The 20050-nt window shown below is 59.4% G+C and overlaps 1 protein-coding gene across 1 annotated transcript in view; it reads left to right on the top strand.

The window, feature by feature from the left end:
- CACNA1I (calcium voltage-gated channel subunit alpha1 I) overlaps positions 1 to 20050 on the top strand; it is a 120813-nt gene that overhangs the window by 87033 nt on the left and 13730 nt on the right. Inside the window, 19 exon segments of the mRNA XM_014588682.2 lie at positions 27 to 211; positions 621 to 747; positions 959 to 1084; positions 2527 to 2616; positions 4493 to 4685; positions 5475 to 5626; positions 7187 to 7296; positions 7868 to 8001; positions 8991 to 9061; positions 12215 to 12293; positions 12636 to 12722; positions 12725 to 12747; positions 13456 to 13720; positions 13723 to 13748; positions 13948 to 14097; positions 15050 to 15172; positions 16943 to 17108; positions 18786 to 18982; positions 20014 to 20044. Of these exon segments, the coding sequence (XP_014444168.2) occupies positions 27 to 211; positions 621 to 747; positions 959 to 1084; positions 2527 to 2616; positions 4493 to 4685; positions 5475 to 5626; positions 7187 to 7296; positions 7868 to 8001; positions 8991 to 9061; positions 12215 to 12293; positions 12636 to 12722; positions 12725 to 12747; positions 13456 to 13720; positions 13723 to 13748; positions 13948 to 14097; positions 15050 to 15172; positions 16943 to 17108; positions 18786 to 18982; positions 20014 to 20044 (2335 nt within the window).

Below are 20050 nucleotides of genomic sequence, written 5' to 3'. Positions count from 1 at the left end.
CCCACTGCCCCCTCCCCTCCCCCCAGGTGGTCTCGCTGGGCCTATACTTCGGTGAGCAGGCGTATTTGCGCAGCAGCTGGAACGTGCTGGACGGCTTCCTCGTTTTCGTGTCCATCATCGACATCGTGGTGTCGGTGGCCTCTGCTGGGGGAGCCAAGATCCTGGGGGTCCTCCGGGTCCTACGGCTCCTGCGCACCCTCCGCCCCCTGCGGTGAGGACCCCTTTTTAGTGGATGAGAGTATCGCTGCGCTGTCCAGGGAAGCCACTGGGGTCTGCCGGTTCAGTCCTCCCTAACAACTGCCTGGCTCGGTGGCCCTGCTCTGGGGGATGCAGAAAGACAGTGCTAAAGGGGCATCATCCGTGATGCGGGCCATTCCCTGGTGTCCCCGGGTGGTTCTGTGCCCTCTCTGAGTATTGGTCGCTAGGCCACTGCATGGCAGGGACCTCAAGGGGACTGGAAGTGGTGAGTCCTGGCTGAAGCCCGAGGTGCCTGGCCTCTGTCTCTAATCCCCCGAGGCTGTCCTATGTCCCAGAGGGCTGGGCCCTGGTGACTCTGGGCTGAGCCTGGGCCATCTCCAGGCCTGGCCGCTGGCTCATGCTATCCTGGTCCTTGCCTGCAGCGTCATCAGCCGGGCGCCTGGCCTGAAGCTGGTGGTGGAGACCCTCATCTCCTCTCTCAAGCCCATTGGCAACATTGTCCTCATCTGCTGTGCCTTCTTCATCATCTTTGGCATCCTGGGGGTGCAGGTGAGGGCGCCCAGGCTGGGCAGGGGAGAGACTCACACTCCTGCTCACCCCTGCCCTGGAGCGAGCTGACCTGAGCGGTCCTGGGAGCAGCATGGCTGGGCTCCCTGCCTGAGCCCAAGTGGCTGAGCACCCGGCAGATGGGTATGTGTAATCTGAGGGGCAGGACTTCGTCCCCCACCCTGGGAGCACTGACCTCACCCCCTTCCTGTAGCTCTTCAAGGGCAAGTTCTACCACTGCCTGGGCGTGGACACCCGCAACATCACCAACCGCTCCGACTGCGTGGCTGCCAACTATCGCTGGGTCCACCACAAGTACAACTTCGACAACCTGGGCCAGGTGGGTGCTGCCTGCCTGCCCGCCTGCCCCGCCCTGCAGGAGGGGCAGCAGCTCTTCATGCCATGGCCCTGGCATCGCTGCACTGCCAGACTGACCCGTGACTTCTCCTCAAGCCTTGCTCGCTTGTATGCAGGAGGGGGTGGGGGCCCGCATGCATCTCGCAGGTGGTCAGAGGCCAAGTGGTCCCATGTGCCGTGCCCCACAAATGCCTGGTGCTTAGTGGGTGCTTCAGGAAACAAGGCCCCGCTCTCACCCAGCGGACACTGGCAGGAGTTCAGAGTCAACTGCACCCGGGCATGAATCCCAGCACTGCCCTCACTGGACGTGGGGCTCTCTGCACCTCAGTTTCCTCATCCTCAGCTCGGGGCCGGCTTTCTCTGCTGTCGCCCTCCTCTCTGCCATCACCCCACCTCTCCACCATCACCCCTCCTCTTCGTCATCACTTCGCCTCTCCGCTGTCCACTCTGGCCAGCAAGCAGGCCCCTGCCTGGTTCCACTTTGCCCTTGGCCAGGCTTGCTTCATCCGGCAGTGTCCGGTGAGAGCCCTCGGTCAGCTGCCTCCAAAGAGCCTTCCTGCAGAGCTGCCCCTGCTCCCCAAGGGCCCTCTCAAGTGACCACACAGGTCCAGAGAGGGGTGCCTTGTCCCAGGGCCACATAGAGAGGGAGCAGGAGCCAGGTCCCCCAACTGTGTAGCTTCCAGCAGATCCCAGTGAAGCTGTCACCCCACCTGACCAGGGACATCCCCTACATACCACCTGGCAGGGGAACCTTGGAGAAGCAGTGAGTGTCCAGGGCTGGCAGTCAGGAACCAAGACAGTGGGCCCCAGCCCCCACATTCTTCAGTGTGTTGTCGTTTTTGTCAGCTCTGTGGTGGGTAAATCAGTGGGGATGAAAGGGCACAGGAAGCCAGGGGAAGCAGGGGGCTTTTGTGAGCGGTCTCCTGGGCAGTTCACCATCTCTGCCCCGCTGGAGCATCCAGCCCTTTTCCCTCCACATAGACTTGAGGCCAGGCTGGCTCCCCTGGGGTCCCAAGGGGTATTCCCAGCATGCAGGGCCATGTGGAAGTCACAGCATGGCCCATGCCTTCGACCCCTGGGATGGGAAGCACTTGTCAGCTGTAACCTCAGGGAAGTGGAAGTTCCAGACGCTGTGCTGCAGTGTCCTCATCCATCATCGGGGTGGTGATGGCAGGCCCTCGGGTGTAGGGGCTCCATGTACCTCCCTGGCCGGGGAAGCCCTCTCTGAACATGAGAGAGGGAGGGGCCAGTGCATAGTAGGTCCTCAGACAGGCTTATCGGTGGAGGCACAGGTCTGCCTCGCAGGGAAGGCCTCTGCTCCTCTGGCTCCCCAAGGTGGAAGAATGTAGACTGAGGAGGGAGCAGAGGCTGCCAGAGCTGCCTGCACCTCTCACCTCTGCACTGTCCCCTCCCTGTGTCTCCCAGGCCCTGATGTCCCTCTTTGTCCTGGCCTCCAAGGACGGCTGGGTGAACATCATGTACAACGGGCTGGATGCCGTCGCTGTGGACCAGCAGGTGGGCATATCTGGGCCCAGGCCAGGCCTGACTCGGGGAGGGACATGATGTCTTTGGGACCCAGTGGTCTGAAACTGGTGCCAGAGAGACCCGCGGCCCCAGTGTCTTCCTGCTGTCAGCCACAGCCGGCACCTCACACCCTGGCCTTGGGATTCACCTCAAGGCCTCCTTGGGTAGTTTGATCACTGTTCCATTTGCTTCTGCAAACCCCTGCTGTACAGGAGAAGGATTCCTGCTCGCTCCTGCCTGGATGGAGCTCAATGGGTGGAGAACCAAGTGCAGGGGAGGGCCGAGCCAGCTAGCAGGGGGACGTGAGTGCAGGCCTGCAGTGAGAGAGCGATATGTCCAAGGAGTCATGAGTGGGGCCAGGAGCAGAAAGTGAGGAGAGTGGCCGGAGGTTGGCGGGGGAGGCAGGACTGCACAGTCAGTGAGGCCATGGCTGGGGGCAGGATTTATTCTGGGGCACAGGGAGCCAGCGAAGGGGTTAGAACAAGAGCAGCATCTCCTGCTGTCAGGTTTGTGGGCCCCTCCTGTGGGCTGCCACATAAGGACAGATGGGAGGGTCAGGAGGGAGACCGAGCCTGAGAGGAGGCCTGAACTTGGGCTCTAAGACTCTTCCAGGGCCAGGTAGGGACTTTGGGCAAGACAGGCTGGCCAGGGCTGATTGGGTCCAGACTGAGGGGGTTGTTAGGAGGGGGAGCGGGGAGATTCTCTAGGTCAGGTAAGGGCCCATTCAGCAGAGAAGTTGGGGCTGTGGTAACCCCCAGGCCTGTAAGTGATCTCTAGATCTTGGTTTCAAGGGACTCCCCTGATAAGTCTTAAAGTAGAGGTGCAGGATAGAGGCATGAGAGTGAGGACACTTCGAGGCTTGTCTGTTCTTTCCACATGGCCCATGAGTGCTTGCATGGATGGGTAAGTGGGGTTGGGTGGATGGATGGACAGATGAATGGGCAGATGAATGATGGATGGATAAGGGGATGAATGAGTGGAAGGATGGATGAATGACTAGATGGATGGGTGGCTAGGATGGATGGGTGGGTAGATGGATGGATGGATGGATGGATGGATGGATGGATGGATGGATGGATAAGTGCATGAGTAGGTGGTGGATAGCTAAGTAGATGGGTGGAAAAGTGGGTGGATGGATGGATGGTCAGGTGAATGGATGGATGGATTAATGGGTGATGGCTGGTCAGTGGGTGTGGATGGGTGGATAAGTGGATGAGTAGGTGATGGGTAGCTAAGTAGATGGATGGAAAAGTGGATGGATGGATGGATGGGCAGGTGGGTGGATGATGGATGGATGGGTTGATGGACGGGTAAGGGGGTGAACTGGTGAATGGATGAATTAATGGATGATTGGTTGGTGGGTACATGAATAGGCAGATGAGTAGGTGGTGGATGTTTGGATAAGAAAGTGGGTGGTTGGACGGATGGATGACTGGACAGATGGACAGGTGGATAGGTGAACTGATGGACAGGTAGGTGGATGAATGGATGGATCAATGGATGATGATTGGGCAGTGGGTGGTGGATGGATGGATGAGTGGGTGGGTGGATGAATAAATACATGGGTGGGATGGGAGGTGGATGGGTGCTTAAGTAGGTGGATGGGTGAGTCATGGCTAGGTGAATGAGAAGCAGCAGCCAGATAGGTGTCCAGGAGACACAGCTGGGCCAGGGAAGGAAAGAGGGCTCCCTTTGTGCCAGGCCCAGGGAGGGCACTGCCTGCCTGCACCTCGTTCAGCCCTCACAGCACCTTGGCAGCAGGCTCTGTGAGTGCTCTCACGCTGCTGAGGCTCAGCACGGTCAAGTGCCTGCCCGCGGCCCCACAGTGCCCCACCAGCCTCCTCAGCACCGTCTGGCTCCCCTGCAGCCCGTGACCAACCACAACCCCTGGATGCTGCTGTACTTCATCTCCTTCCTGCTCATCGTCAGCTTCTTCGTCCTCAACATGTTTGTGGGCGTCGTGGTGGAGAACTTCCACAAGTGCCGGCAGCACCAGGAGGCCGAGGAGGCGCGGCGGCGTGAGGAGAAGCGTCTGCGGCGCCTGGAGAAGAAGCGCCGGAGTGAGTGGGTGACGGCAGAGGGCATGGGGGTGCCCCACCTTAGTGAGTGGGTGACGGCAGAGGGCATGGGGGCGCCCCATCCTAGTGAGTGGGTGATGGCGGAGGGCATGGGGGCACCCCATTCTAGTGAGTGAGTGATGTTGGAGGGCATGGGGGCGCCCCATCCTAGTGAGTGGGTGACGGCGGAGGGCATGGGGGCACCGCACCCTAGTGAGTGAGTGATGGTGGAGGGCATGGGGGCACCTGACCCTAAGCCCCCTCTGCACACTGTTGCTGACCCAGTGCCGGGACCCAAGTCTGGCACAATCCTAGACTCCTGGGCCTTTGGAGCCGACAGGGAATGGAGGATTCAGCCCCTGTGCCCAGCCCAGTCTCTCCTCCCAGCGTCTGCCTGTCCAGATGACTGGGACCTCGTCAGTGTCTGCCCGCCTGAGGGAGGTTCCAGGTGGTTCAGTCCAGGCATCGGGCAAAGGCAGAGCCTGGCCACCTGGCCCTGGGCCATGATTCCCTTGCTGTATCCTCAGCAGAACTGAAGCCCTGCTATGGGCACATTTAGGGTAGATGGGGTGCACCAGTGTTCTGCCCTCTCCACCAACCTCCCCCACATATTACCATTCCCTCTTGGTGCCCTGGCAAGATGGAACAGACCTAACTCTGATTCCAGGGCCTGGGGTGGACCCGCATTCCCCGGCTTCCTCCCTCCACTCCCTCCTCTCTCCCTTGTGTTCAGTTCCTTTTCCCTGGGCCCCGACCCTCTGTGATCTGTGCCACCCCCACACTCCTCTGCAGAGGCCCAGCGGCTGCCCTACTATGCTACCTACTGTCCCACCCGGCTGCTCATCCACTCCATGTGCACCAGCCACTACCTGGACATCTTCATCACCTTTATCATCTGCCTCAACGTGGTCACCATGTCCCTGGAGCACTACAATCAGCCCACGGTGAGCCCTGGCCTGCCTCCCAGGCCGGTCACATGGTGAGAATGGGGTCTTAGCAGGACCCCACTTCAGGGACAGGGTGAGGCAGAGGGCTAGCAGTTTGTAGGATCTGAGCAACCCCTCTGTGCTGAGCCCTGTGCTGGGGCAGCCCTGCCCTCAGGAAGCTCACAGCCTGGTAGAGTAGGTATGGGAAAGGGAAAGGTCAGAGGGGAAGAGTACTTGTTCCTGGTGGGTGGAGGAGGCAGTGTCTGGGCCGAGCCTTGAATCTGAGTAACAATGGTTGTGATGTGTTGAATATGGACTCCTTGGAAGGCACACTCACATGTAAACTCTTTAGTCCTCACAGCAACTCTAAGGTGGGGAGGAGCTTTGTCCAATTTTATAGATGAAGAAACTGAGACTCAGATACCCTCCCAATTACTTAGCCATAGATACGAAAGCCAGGACTGGAAGTTATTCAAAGCCTACCATGTAGTCTCTGCTACTAGCCGAGCATATGGAGACTCAGGGGAGGGCATTCCAAGTAGCAGGAATTGTGGTCAGATTGGAGGTGGGAGAGGGCAACCAGTTCCCATCTTATTGCAGATAAAGTATGTGAGGAGAGGTGTGTGTGAGGGGCTAGGGCATTCTCAGAATCTTAACCTCATGGAATTGAAAGGAAGGATGAGGGAAGCAGAGCTTCCAGGTGTAGAATTAATAGCTTATTTCAAATGATAGAAGAGGAATATTATGAATGAAAGAAAAAGACAGGCAACCATTGACTGAATGAAACAATAATTCTACTTCTAAATTAGTGAAAAGATATAGAATAGTAATAGCTCACATTTGCCCAAGTATTTATTCTGGGCTCAGCAATGAACTATAAGTTCATTTAATTTCCACAACAACTTTTTGAAGTAGGTACCATTACTTTTCCCAATATATAGACTGAAAAATAAAATCAAAGAGAGGTGAAATATTTGCCCAAGGTCACACAGTGAATAGGGAATAAATTATAAGCCAGGATTCAATTCTAAGTAGTCTGGTTTAGGAGTCCTTAACCACTACCTCATACTGCCTCCAAAAAGGAGCCATTGGACCAAACCAGAAGAAATAAGGAAGATAAGGAAAAGAAAAAAAAAAGTACAAATGAGTATTACATGCAGAATAAAGTAAATACATACATCATTTCACTAAATATGAATGGGTTAAATTAGCCACCTAAAAGACAGATTTTTGGGCCAGGCAGGTGACATGGAGGTTAAGGCAGCTGGATCTCACATGGCCAACTATGCAATTGGAGTCCCAGACCCAGCAGTTTGATAAACACACCAGGCGTTTGTGTACATACACCCAAAATCTTGAGAGGAGAATGGAAAAAGGATTGCAGTTTGGCCATCCCCCCAGGATAGGGTGATTTCTCACTTTTTTTCTCTCTCTCTAGCAAGCATATGTACCCTACAGCAAAACTAAAAAAAAAAAAAAAAGAGAGAGAGAGAGAGAGACTTTCTGACTTTTCTGACTTGAGGGTGGTTGGGTAGGCAGGTCACAAGGCCTGAATCACACTTTCTTTGCTCCCTGTAGTCCCTAGAGACAGCTCTTAAGTACTGCAACTACTTGTTCACCACTGTCTTTGTGCTGGAGGCTGTGCTGAAACTGGTGGCATTTGGCCTGAGGCGCTTCTTCAAGGATCGGTGAGTGGCTGGGCTATGGTAGCATAGGGTGGTCATCAGGATGGGGAAGTGGTCTTGACCGCTGGAGAAGCCTGAATATCCATAAAAGCAGAATAAGTAAGCATCTGGGAAGTGATAGCAAGGGACCTTGGGTGCTGCCTATAGCTCTGTAACAAGTGATGAGGTCTCATTCAGTGGGTACAGGGCATTTTACCAGGTACTCCATACCCATAATCAAAGCAGGTCTGTCTTATGTTAATCTTCCTTTTCAGAAGGAACAGGAGAAGCTCAGAGAGGTTGATTAATCAGCCCAAAGGAGCAGGCGGTCAAGATTTAGATCTAGAAGCCATAGTCCAGGCCTCCTCTCCTGCAGCAGGACATGGACACTTATTTAGCCAGTCAAGCCTTACCTGGAGAGCAGAGGCTACTGGAGGCAGACCCAGTGGTATTTGGAGGGGGTGGTAGGGAGGGTGGCCATATAGCCCAGTGGGCCACAACAGGAGGATGAAGACCTGGGAGCCTCCCTCAGCTAAGGTGTGCCTAAGCCAGAGGGCTCCTTCTGACCGGCTGCTGCCCTCCCGCTGCTGAGCAGGTGGAACCAGTTGGACCTGGCCATTGTGCTGCTGTCAGTCATGGGCATCACGTTGGAGGAGATCGAGATCAATGCGGCGCTGCCCATCAACCCCACCATCATCCGCATCATGCGGGTCCTGCGCATCGCCCGGGGTGAGGGCAGGGTGGGGATGGCACTCCCCATTGCCCCAGAAAAGACAGGAGTGGAGTGGGGGGGGTGCATGGTATGATGGGCTCCCTGCTGAGCAGAGACCAGGAGCCCAGAGGAGCCACACAGCTGACACACAGTCGCCTGACTCCCACACCCACCTGCCTTCGTCCCGAGACAACTTCGCACAGCACACATGTGTGCACACCCTGTGGTCTCAGGTCGCGATGGCAGGAACCCAGTGCACTGGGGAGCTACAGAATAACCCCAGTGGCTGTGGCACTCCCCAAACACTGTGACTGAGACCCGCAGCCCTCAGTGCTTCTTAAACTCCCCCTTCTTCTCCCAGAAGCCCCTTCTCACCGCAAGGTTGTTCCTACACTTCTTTCACAAACCTCGGCACAGTGGCGTGTGCCCATAATCCACTACTCCGGAGGCTGAGGAAGGAGAATTGTGAGTTCAGGGCTAGTCTGGGCAACAGCAAGACTGTGTCTCCAAAACAAAAGCAAAAAGAAACAAATGCTCCTGGCTCATTGCTAGCCCCGGGGCCTCTTGCTCTCATCCCTGTCTCCCACCCATTGTCACCAGATTCTGAAATGGGGAAGGGTGTGCAGAAACAGCCTGGGACGCCAGTGTCCTCTTCAGTGCCAGGGGAAGGAGATGTGGACGGCACTGGCCACATTTGCGTTGTTACAGTGAACCACGTGCTCATTCACATACTTTATGTCCCTCGCATCCCGCACACGCCCCCTGGTCCTCTTGGACTGTTGTACACCGACATGCACACCTCGTGTTCACCTGCCTTTGTGCACACTCGTCTCCTGCAGCTGCACCACTTCTTGTGTGGCATCTGAGAGCTGGACTCTTGCTTCCTCCACCTCTGTCCTCTGAGTTGACACATCTGGGCACACATGCACAAATAGACATGCACACCCATATGCACACACTCACCCCATGGCCTGGCTGAGTGGGCGGGGCTGGGTCTCGCCCGCAGTGCTGAAGCTGTTGAAGATGGCCACGGGGATGCGGGCCCTGCTGGACACGGTGGTGCAGGCTTTGCCCCAGGTAAGAACTGCTCCTTTGGGAGCCCTGCCTGGTGTCATTGGCATCAAGCTGGGCTTGGGGGACACAGCCCCCACTTCCCTTCTCCCCAGACCTGCTCAGAGCCAGGGCAGAATCCCATCTCTGGAGAAGCAGTTGGAGCCAGGGGCTGTGAGAGATGAGTGAAGCCGCTCGCTGCCTGGCTTGAGGGGTCACGGGTGCCTGCTCCGTATCTGGCCCTGTACAGGCATCAAGGACCCACATAATGGCCTGGGAGCCCCGAGGCTGCTGGGGGCAGACAAATGCTTCAGGGCTATGGAGGCGGGGTCTGCAATGTGATCCATAGAGGAGGAACGTGCAGGCACTCCTGGGGAAATCCAGGAGGGGGTCCCATGAGCTCAGACCTCAAAGGGGGACTTGGCAGAAGGAGGTGGCAGTGCAGGTGCAGCGGTATCCCATGTGGTATCCCAGGAGGGGCAGCATGAGACCTGACCTGGTGGGGAGCCCAGAGAAGTCAGGGGAATCCCTCTAAGGGGAGATATGATCAGGGCCACAGAGCGGATGGTTTTCTCCTCCCAAGAATTCTGTTATCCCCACCCTTCCCTCCTCCATAGTCCTGACTGCTGGAGGCTCCCTTCCTCCGCTTCTGGGGTTTTGAGGTGAGCTTCCATTTATTCACTGTGATTCATTTAGTTTAAGGAACTCTAGGCACAGATGTAGCACACAAAGAATTAGGACCAACAATTAATCGCCCAGGGAAGGTGAAAGCAAAATGGATTCTCTGAGAAACCTGGTTAAGGATGTCAGTGAGTTTCCTAGCAGGCTAGTTACAAAGAGAAAGTAGCATGGCGCTCATCATATCTGGATGGAAAGTCAGGGTGTTCATTCAGCACATGTTCATTGCAGACTGGAAGTGGATGGAGCCTCGACTTGAGGCGTCGCTCTGGTCATGTCACTTAAAATCCCTGTGCCTCCGTCTCCCTGACTGTGAAATGGGTGTGATGACCATGCTTGTTTCCAAGGGCTGCCCTGGGGTGTCGGATAGTTCCGGCTTCCAGAGCACTTGACAGGACCCAGTTCATAGGCAATGCTGTGTAAGAGCTGCTGAGGACCAGGATGGGTGAGACACGGTGTGTGCCAGCCGCCTGGCCTCCTTGCCCCCACCTCTGACCCTGACCTCCTGTGCTGCCTAAGCCAGTGCGGAGCTGGCACAGGGCACACGCGATGCTGAGTCCCGGCCTCAGGTAGAAGGCCAGGGATAGTAATTACAGAGATGGCGGCATTCCAGAGAGGCCTGTGCTAGGACCATGTGGCCGTGAGGGGTGGCCTTACCCCTTCAACTCTAGCTGACACCCACGCTGTCACATGGACATCGGGCCTGTCCTCGGCTCTATGTAAAATGCTATGAAATGAAACTTCGGACCCTTCCCACCAGGCTCTGCCCCACACAGAAGGAGTAGACGGGGCGGGGGGGGGGGGGCTTCTGAGAAGAGGTGGCCCATGCATTCAGCTTTGAGGGAGGGGAACAGAATAGGCGAAGACACTTCCCATGTGGCTGGAACTGAGTTGGAAGACAAGGTTGGGAGAGGTACCAGCAGCCCTCAGTGCCAGGCAGCCAGCTTGGGCTTATCCCCCGGAGGGCTCTGGGCAAGGGAGGTCTGGAGCAGAGCTGCCATTTCGAAGGTCACCCTGACGACCGAGGAGAATGGGTTGGAGGGAGAGGCAGGCAGGGAAGCAGGAGAGGAGGCCGCCGTGGGCTCTGAGGCAGCAGGCGTGGGCTGAGGAGGTAGGGAGGGTGACCCTGGGTGGGGATTGCCGCCAGCTCTGAGCCTGCTTAGGGTTGGGGCTGAGCTCCCCGGGCTTCGTGTTCGTCCCCCTCGCTCTCCGGGCCTCCCTTTGCCTCGTAGGCGCTCGGTAAGGGCTTGCTTCGTGACTGAATGGGACGTGGGTCACTAGCCCACTGCTATCAGTACGGAATGATGGGGAGGAAGCCCCCCGGAGCGGGTGGGCGGGCTTTCTTCCCAGCCACTCACACGAACGTCTGATTCCCTTCGTGCAGGCCCGCAGAGGGTGCTGAGAGGTATTTCATTTCCAGGGCCGGAACGTGCGTGAGCCTCGTCCTGCAGCACGAGTCCGAGGCACCTCTGTAGGCTTGAACTGGGTTTGGAATCTGGGACGTTTTCTCCCGTAGGAGCTGTGGGATGCGGGTGGCTAGGACTGCAGGAGGCCTCTGGGGCCCATAGGCCTGCACGATTCTGGTGTTCGCTCTGTCTGTGACCAGACCCGTGCAGGCCTGTGCAGTCAAATCCAACTTCATCCTGCTGCGTCCTGTTCTTGAGGACCAGAGGGGACAGTGACAGGGACGTACCAGTTATATTTGTTTCATCAGATTCCATTGCAGTCTGCCTGGATGAATCCAGGGGGTTTCATGGAGGAGGTGGCATTAGTGCTGAGCCTTCCTTCCTTCCCTCTCTCATCAATCCACGGGACCTGACTAACCACACAGGCATGTAGGACAGCAATCAGGGCGTAGGCCCTGGGGCACCTGCTAGGATTAGACCCCATCTTTCTGCCTACTGGCTGTGTGACTCTGGGCAGGTGCCTACACCTTCCTGTGTCCCATGTCATCCGAGGGCTGGAGTAGAACCACTGTGGGGAGCGTGACGTGTTTGAGGCAGGGCAACTCATGGTCCAGGCTTCACAGGCCTTTGACGATTCTGTGAGGTGAGCCGGAGCCTCCTGCCCTCCAGGAGGTGCCGGGCCTAGACCCAGCTGCGAACTTGCTACAGCTGCTCTGGCCACCTGGCTGGCCTGTGTGGAGGCTGGGTGCCCCATCTCACCCACTCTCAGGCCTGAGCCCCCTGCCCCTACCCTCCCCGGGCCTGGGCCCTCCACTCCTACCCTCCCCAGGCCTGGGCCCCCTCCCCTATCCTCCCTGGGCTCCCTAGGCCTGGGCCTCCACCCACCCCTACCCTTCCTAGTCCTGGGGGTCCACCTCTACCTTCCCCAGGCTCGGGCTCTTCAACCTTGTGCTCCTTAGGCCTAGACCCCTTCACCTCGCCTTCCCCAGGAATGGGCCCCCCACTTCAGCCCTCTCTAGGCGTGGGGTCCCCACTTCCACTCCCCAGGCCTGTCCCCCACCCTCCCCAGGCATGCCCAGCCCCTGCTCTCCCGCAGGTGGGCAACCTGGGCTTGCTCTTCATGCTGCTCTTCTTCATCTACGCCGCGCTGGGAGTAGAGCTCTTCGGGAAGCTGGGTGAGCACCCGAAGCAGGCTGGGGCGGGACAGGCTTGGTCCTAGGAGGTGCCCAGCAGCAGGGCCCGCGGGAGGCCCTTAGCACACACTTCCTTGGTGTGGGAGAGATGGCGGCCGGGTCCCTTTGCACACACCAGGCCTGTGTGCTGCATCCCAAAGCCCCCCAACCCTTGTGCTCCCAGAGAACCCTACCCTCCACCCTGGTGCCCATCCTGAGCCAAGGCTGCCCAGCAGGGGCAGAGGCCGGGTGGGGGCAGAGGGCAGCCCTCTCCTGGCGTGGGGATTCTGGGAGGAGGCGGGGAGCCATGCAGCCAGGGTGCAGGGCCGTCCTCCCATCCCCCAGTCTGCGATGATGAGAACCCGTGCGAGGGCATGAGCCGGCACGCCACCTTCGAGAACTTCGGCATGGCCTTCCTCACGCTCTTCTTTTTTTTTACTGGAATGGGATCAGAAAGGTAATGTACGGGCGGGAGGGCAGCGGAGGAGGGAGATGCGGTGCCGGTCCTGCCGCTCAGGGCTCCCCGCTCCCGCTGCCACCACAGAGTGCAGGGGGTCCAGAACAGTGGAAGGATCTGCCAGGGACCCCGTGGCACTCCAAGATGACGCAGAGGCCCAGGCAGGATGGTGTCCACAGCTGCTCCAAGCCTCCCCAGGCCTGCCCTGGGAACCAGGGAACAGGACCCTGCCCAGGACTGGCGAGGACAGGCAGGGCCAGCTGCACCAACCAAGTCCCGCAGAGGTGTCCTGGTCCTGGCCCATTGCCCAGCCTGGACTGCCAGGGAGAGGCCTCCCCACTGACAGGCCAGCGTGGTTAAGATGGCCCTGGCAGTGGGGTGGCCAGCTGGGTGGCAGGAGAAGCAACAGGGTGCAGGCTTCCTCAGCTTCCTCGGGTTGGGACTGAGCTGGCCGGGTCAGAGTGGGGGGCTGGTTCCCACAGCCGTGCAGGAGTGAGGGGCCGAGCGAGCCAAGGGCCAGGCCAGCTGGAGTCTTGTCGGAGCCCAGGCAGGAGCCGCCAGGAGCCAGAGGGACCCGGGGCAGTCGGGCCACAGTGGGCTGTGAATCCCAGCTCTGCCACCTCCCGGAGTCTCTCCAGTGCCTCTGCCGTGAGGTGGGGGCGGCCGGGGCAGGCGGGGTGGCGCCGGCCCTCACCCTCCCGCCTGCAGGACACGCTGCGGGACTGCACCCACGACGAGCGCAGCTGTCTGAGCAGCCTGCAGTTCGTGTCGCCGCTGTACTTCGTCAGCTTCGTGCTCACGGCGCAGTTCGTGCTCATCAACGTGGTGGTGGCCGTGCTCATGAAGCACCTGGACGACAGCAACAAGGAGGCGCAGGAGGACGCCGAGATGGACGCCGAGCTGGAGCTGGAGATGGCGCACACGCTGGGCCCCAGCCCTGGCCCGCGCCCGCCCGCCAGCTCTCCCGGGGCCCCAGCCGGCGCTGCTACTCTCCAGCCCAGGTGGGCAGGGCCCAGGGGCGCCAGGGAGGGCCTCACAGGGCTGGAAGGGCCGGGGCAGTGGGGCCTCTGTCCCCCTCGCCCCGTTCAGCGCCATAGCAGGGGTGACCTTGTGACGAGGGGGTTGGTCCCATGCCGTGGGTGCAGAGACAGGATCTAGCCGATAATCCCGCCTGTCGCCACCCCGTCCCCGTCCGCCTAGGAGAACCTGTGGCTGGACAGCGTCTCTTTAATCATCAAGGACTCCTTGGACGGGGAGCTGACCATCATCGACAACCTGTCCGGCTCCATCTTCCACCACTACTCCTCCCCTGCCGGCTGCGACAAGTGTCACCATGACGACAAGCAGGAGGTAAGGGCCGCTGGCCTGGTGCCTTGCTGCTGGCCCTTGGCCACGGCAGGTGGTCTCCGCTGGCCTGGGCTGCTCGTCTGTCTCAGGTGCAGGCCTGTGGTGACTGCGGGAACCATGAGCCCGGGCACTGCCGTGCACAGTGGGTGCTCAGAGAAGGCTGTTGGTGCCAAACAGCAAGCCCTGAGCGGCTTCCGGTGCAGTTTGTCCTTCCTGCGATGGATGGGATCATCCTGGCCTGTTCCTCTGGGGCCATCATCCTAGCATAGGCCCTGAGCCTGGGGCCAGGCCATGGTGTAGCCATTCAGTGCTGCAGATTCCTGGCGCCCATGGGACTGCCCGGGGCATGCGTCCCAGCCCAGAGGCTTGAAACAATGTGCTATGCACACACGTGCCCAGGAGCCTGATGAGATGGAGAGCGGGAGGGAAACACCCTGAGCCTCCTGCAGGCATCCCCGCCCTGACCCCAGCCTCCAGCCGCGGGGAGGTTCCAGGCCGGTCCACCTCTGGCACCGGCTCAGGCTGTCCCTCTCCCCGGTAGTGTGGGCTCCTGAGCTCTCTCCAGGCTGTCGCAGCCCCCAGTGCCAGGTGGCCATCAGATCCTGAGGAGCTGGAGGTCTGGTGACTGCAGATTCCCAGGGTCTCTGACCCTGTGACATGCCATGTTGGGGTTCTGCATGGGCCACAGAGGATCCCTGCCTGGACAGGCACGTGATCTGAGGGCAAGCAGACAGCTTGGCATTCATGGTCATGGTCACATGCCTGCCTCCTGGCCCTAGCAGCAAGGTGGAGCTGGCTTCCATCAGAGGTGGCCACTGTGTCACCATTGTGTCACCCAGGCGGGGCTCTTGCACCTCCCTGTCTTTTCCGAAGATCAGGCCTGGTGCAGAGCACTCGGCCAGGCCTGGCGCCCTCCCGGCCCCAGGGGTGACCCAGGGCCCGCCTTCTCCTGCAGGTGCAGCTGGCTGAGACCGAGGCCTTCTCCCTGAACTCAGACAGGTCCTCGTCCATCTTGCTCGGAGACGACCTGAGCCTCGAGGACCCCACGGCCTGCCCACCTGGCCCCAAAGACAGCAAGGTGAGCAGCCCCAGTGGGTCCCTGGCTCCTGACCTGTCCTCACAGCCTGTCCTCGGCCACACAACCAGGACCCAGTAGCTCCCCGCCCGCTGCTTAACTGGTCCCGTTCTGTGCAGGCCCGCCTTTCCTGCTGGGTAGTGGAGTGCAGGCCAGAGAGGCTGCATTTACCTGAAGTCACTGTGACAAGCCTACTCAGGGTTTCAACCACTGCATCCAGTTCCCTCCAATGCGTCGGGTATTCGCAAGCCATTCTGGGAGGGCTGTCCATGGCTGGCCACCCTCGAGGGGGGCTGTGGGTTGAAGACACAGGGGAGAGGCAGGAGGCCTTTCTCTATGCCAGGTGCTCTACTGCAGTTCAGCCTGTCTGCCCACAGCTCTGGGAACCAGGACAGTGTGGTCACTCTGAGCAGTGAAGTGACACACCCACATCTATGGCTGGCAATGACAGAGCAGGGAAGCCAGCCAGGGCTGGTCCCCACCGTCTGTCTCCCAGGGGGTCAGTGGAGAGGCCTGGAGGGCAGGAAGGACCCCTGGTGGATCCTGCAGGCTCAGGAGAGATCTGACCCAGGCTGATGGCCCTGAGGCCAAGGTGGTCCTGTCTGGCTGGGGTTGGGGGAGGGGGTGGTGGGGGAGCTGTGGGTGGGGAGGAGAGGGAGACCTAACCTGAGGCGGGGACTCAGTGGCCCTGCTCACAGAGAGCCTCTGGGGACCACTCAGTGGCACAGCAGTAACACGACGTTCCACGAGGAAGTCCCCCATCGCAGGTTCCCAGTTCCGGGCCAGCAGGTAGCGTGGAGGTTAAGGCAGCTGGATCCAACACAGCCCACGGTGCGGTTTGAGTCCCGGACCTGGCCCACCAGGTGCTCTGTGTGCCCAAAATCTCGATGGGGGACTGGAGAAGGGATGGCAGTGTGGTCATTCCCCCCAGAGGGTGATTTCTCTCTCTTTCTCTGTGTCGCCAGCGAGTGTATACACCCTGTAGTAAACTTGGGGAGAAAAAAAAGAATGTTCCTGGTTCAAGTCCAGAGACCTCCTTGAGCACAGCAAGCGCGTGCGTGCCCATAAGCCAGGGCTAGCAAGGCTGGAGGTGGACTGTGGCCCCCGCTGGGGATGCTCTCTCTCTTAGAATAAATAAATACACTTAATTTTTTTTTGAGAGCATCTGTCCCCTAGACCCAGGGCAGCCTGTGCTTGGCACCTCTACTCCCCCAGGACTGTCTTCAGCTTGGGGCAGGTTGGGGTGGGGGAGCAGACCTTCCCATCCCCTCTGTGGCTCCTCAGGCCCCTCCCTGACCAGCCCCTTGGATCTCATGTGGCTCTCCTCCTCGGGGGGTGCTTTCTCACTTTCCTTCTCTGTTTCTGTCTGTCTCTCTCCAGCAAGTGCATGTGCCTCATAGCAAAATAAAAAACCTAGAAAACAGAAAAGGAAGGGCCTGCACAAGGGCATGCTTGCGGGAGTCTCCGGGGCCCACTTGGCCTGTCTGCTGAGGTCTTCATTGTCCTGGGCGGGGGCTGCACCAGGCGCTTGGTTACAGAGATAGGGACAGCCCTCCCCAGCTCTCAAGGAAGTCAGAGTCAAGAGGGGAGTGGCCAGGGATACCACTGATGGGACAGTCAAGAAGTCTTCATGGAGGTGGGGCCCTTTCCCCTGGTGCTCGTAGGTGGCAGGAGGAAGGGCATCACAGGCCGTGAGGGCAGCCCGAGCGAGAGGCTGGCAGCAGGGACACAGCAGGATGGAGGCCTCAGCCTCCTGGCTCCCTTTCCCTGCAGGGTGAGCCAGACCCGCCTGAACCCGTGCGAGTCGGGGACCTGGGTGAATGCTTCTTTCCCTTGCCCAACACGGCTGTCCCGTCGGGCCCAGAGAACTTTCTACATGAGATGGAGACGATCCCATTCCACCCCGTCCGGTCCTGGCTGAAGAGTGAGAGCGGCCAAGGTGAGGGGCGGGGCCGCCAGCTGGCGCCTCCTTGGTCTCGGTCAGCGTCAGGATGAGCCGTCCAGCGTTCCCCTTAGCGCTTTTGCCCAGAGTACTGTCTTGCATCCAGAAAGAACCAGGTGGATCTCTGATAAGAGAGAGGCTCTCAGGCCTGACGCAACAACGATAAAAGATCAGGAGTCAGGGCTGGCTCAGTGGCAAGGCAATACGCTGCTTCCATGTGGAAGTCTGTGGGTTCAGTCCCCCAGTTGGTCTGTACATGCTCGGCACATGCTCCATGATCCTGACTGACTGGAAAGGATGGCAGAAGGAAATCATGGTATAAGATCCTTCTAAGACCCTGTTGAGGGTATTATCACCCTCTCTCTCTCTCTAGTTCTCTCTCATGAAATAAAAAGTAAAAAATATTAAAGTTCAGGAGCCAATTAACACAAAGAGATGAGATGGTTTTAATAAAAGCCTGGACTAAGAGAAGCGTTCTGCTGAGTTTCCCAGGAGCTGTGATGAAAAGAGAAAGAGGTTTGACACATAGCTCTCATCAGGCAGAGAGAAAGCTGCTAAAATCCGAGGTGTTTTCTTCGAGCTGAATTTGAGAGGCATTTGTCTCACACACCCTCACACAAGGTGATGTTGATCACCAGGAAGCCTGGCGTCTTTAACATTCCTTCCGTGAAAGGTCTTCACATCTCTCCTTGGTCCCAGCCCCAACATCCTGGGGCAGGGGACTGAACTGTCCTGTCCACTCGGGCTTACCTTTGCCGCATCCTCTCAGACGGTGACAGGAATCTGATTTCCCAGCACTGACGGGGGAGGGGGACAGACAGATGAGCCCAGAAGAAGAGAGCCCACCCCAGCTGCTCCCCGGGGATGTCTATGTCGGGCACCTCCAGGACCTAGGGGTGGGCTACCTTCTCCAAGGCCCCTCCTTAAAGCTGATCACCTCTCAGCTGGACACTGGCTGAGGGGCCAAGACCCCAGACTTCCTGAACAAAATCTGGGGCACAGGGTCTGACCCAGAGCTATTCTGACGGTCTGTACCCGACCCCTGTGAGAGCTGTTTATCTGCACTCTCCTTAAGCAACGATACAGTATATATATAGCACCGGGGTCCCATCGGGTGCTCAGTCGTTGGACACATCCTTTATCCTGTCCTCATCCTGAGGGCCAGGGCGGAGGCTACACCTGGCACCCTGGGACCGGCCACAGCCCCGACTCCTGACCCCCCCTCGCCCCTGCCTCCCCAGCAGAGCCAGCCCGACAGGAGAGCTCTGCCTGCCCTGCCCACCCTGACCCGGCACTGGGAGCCCCTCTGGCTCTGTCCTGGAGTACAGGGGCCGAGTGGCGACTAATCCTAATGGCACTCACTGGGTGCCTGGCCAGGAGCCTGCAGTTGTGGCTCATTCTGTGCACCATGGGGGCGGGCATTTGTCCCTCTACAGAGTGGGAAACTGCAGGGTCTGCACTGCAGCGGGGGTCTGTTGGCTCCAAAGCCAGCACCCACCCTAGAGGGATACGCGTCGGCTCAGTATTTCTGGCTCTCATGATGGGGAAACCGAGGCTCTGAGGGGGACTTGCTCATGGTCTCACAGCTCATGTGTCATGTCACCCCGAGACCCTCCGAGGGCTTGCCCACAGCCCACACCTGCTCGCCAGCTCTGTCTTCTCCCTCCCCGGCAGTGCCCCCGCGCCCCTTCTCCCCGGAAGACTCCAGTCCGCTCCTGCCCATGCCAGCTGAGTTCTTCCACCCTGCGGTGTCTGCCAGCCAGAAAGGGCAGGAGAAGGGCACCATCGCTGGGGCCCTCCCCAAGATTGCCCTGCAGGGCTCCTGGGCGTCCCTGCGGTCGCCAAGTGTCAACTGTACCCTCCTTCGGCAGGTATGGGCACCTCCAGAGCGGTCCTGTTGGGGGGCATCTGAGTCTTAGCAGTCCCTGTCATTCAAGGACTGGGAGGGGGAAGGCCTGACCAGACACTAGGGTGACAGTGCAGGAGCTGGGGGAAGTTGGGGGCAGTGATGCTCAGGAGTGAGGGGGGGCCATGCCACCAGAGACAGGCAGCAGCAGGTCTTGGGCACCTACTGACAGCAGAGGGTGGGGGCCCAGACGTTGGGGAGTCCCTCAAAGAGGGTTTATGGGCTCTAGCTTGAGGGGTTGTGGAGGCTCTGTGGGGTGCAGGGATGCTGGGGCTTAGGAAGGGGAGGGGCTCGCTTAGTAGAAACAGAGGTGGAGGGGCAGGTCTGGGAGGGGGAGGTCTCTTCCTGAGGGTCCCTTGGGTTAGTGGACTGGCTGGGGCCACAGCCCCCAACACCCCCAAACACACAGTGGCCCATTGCAGACCTGGGAACTCTGTCCTGTGGGTGGGGAGAGGAGCCCCTAGCCCCCACAGTGCTGCGGGGTGGGGTGGTGGTGGGCTGGAGGACTCCTGCCGCCATTCATTCATGCAGTGACTGTGACTGTGTGCGGCACACGCCCGGGTAAGGGCTGGGCCAGCAGGTACACTTCCCCACCCTGTGCCCAGGTGCGGCCTCAGGCCAGGGCCTGTCCTCACAGAAGTACCAGCCTATCTCCGGAGGCCACCCCGACAGGGCAGGCAGGGGCTGCAGGCCTTCCTGAGCCTGAGGAAGAGGTGGAGGGCTGGGCGCCAGGTCAACAGGAGGCCAGGGCTTTGCTAGACCGAGCCTCCGGGGCCCAAAGGGTCTGACAAGGGAGACTGGTGTCCCCGGAGGACCTGAGTAGGGGTGGGGCGGCACAGCCGGCTGGCCAGGGCACCGGGTTCGGGCCCCAGAAGCTCCGTGCAGCAGAGGGGCTAGGCAGGGGCGTCCCGGGGGCTTCCCGAGCGGGCGGAGGGGCTGCCCGCACACGTGGGCAAGGCTGGGGGAGGGCGCCCACCTCCCCCTGTCGCCCCGCAGGCCACAGGGAGCGACACGTCGCTGGAGGCCAGCCCCA

Source organism: Tupaia chinensis, unplaced genomic scaffold, assembly GCF_000334495.1.
Source record: "Tupaia chinensis unplaced genomic scaffold, TupChi_1.0 Scaffold000294_5, whole genome shotgun sequence".
NCBI lineage: Eukaryota > Metazoa > Chordata > Mammalia > Scandentia > Tupaiidae > Tupaia > Tupaia belangeri.
This window is presented reverse-complemented; position numbering and strand designations above follow the sequence as displayed.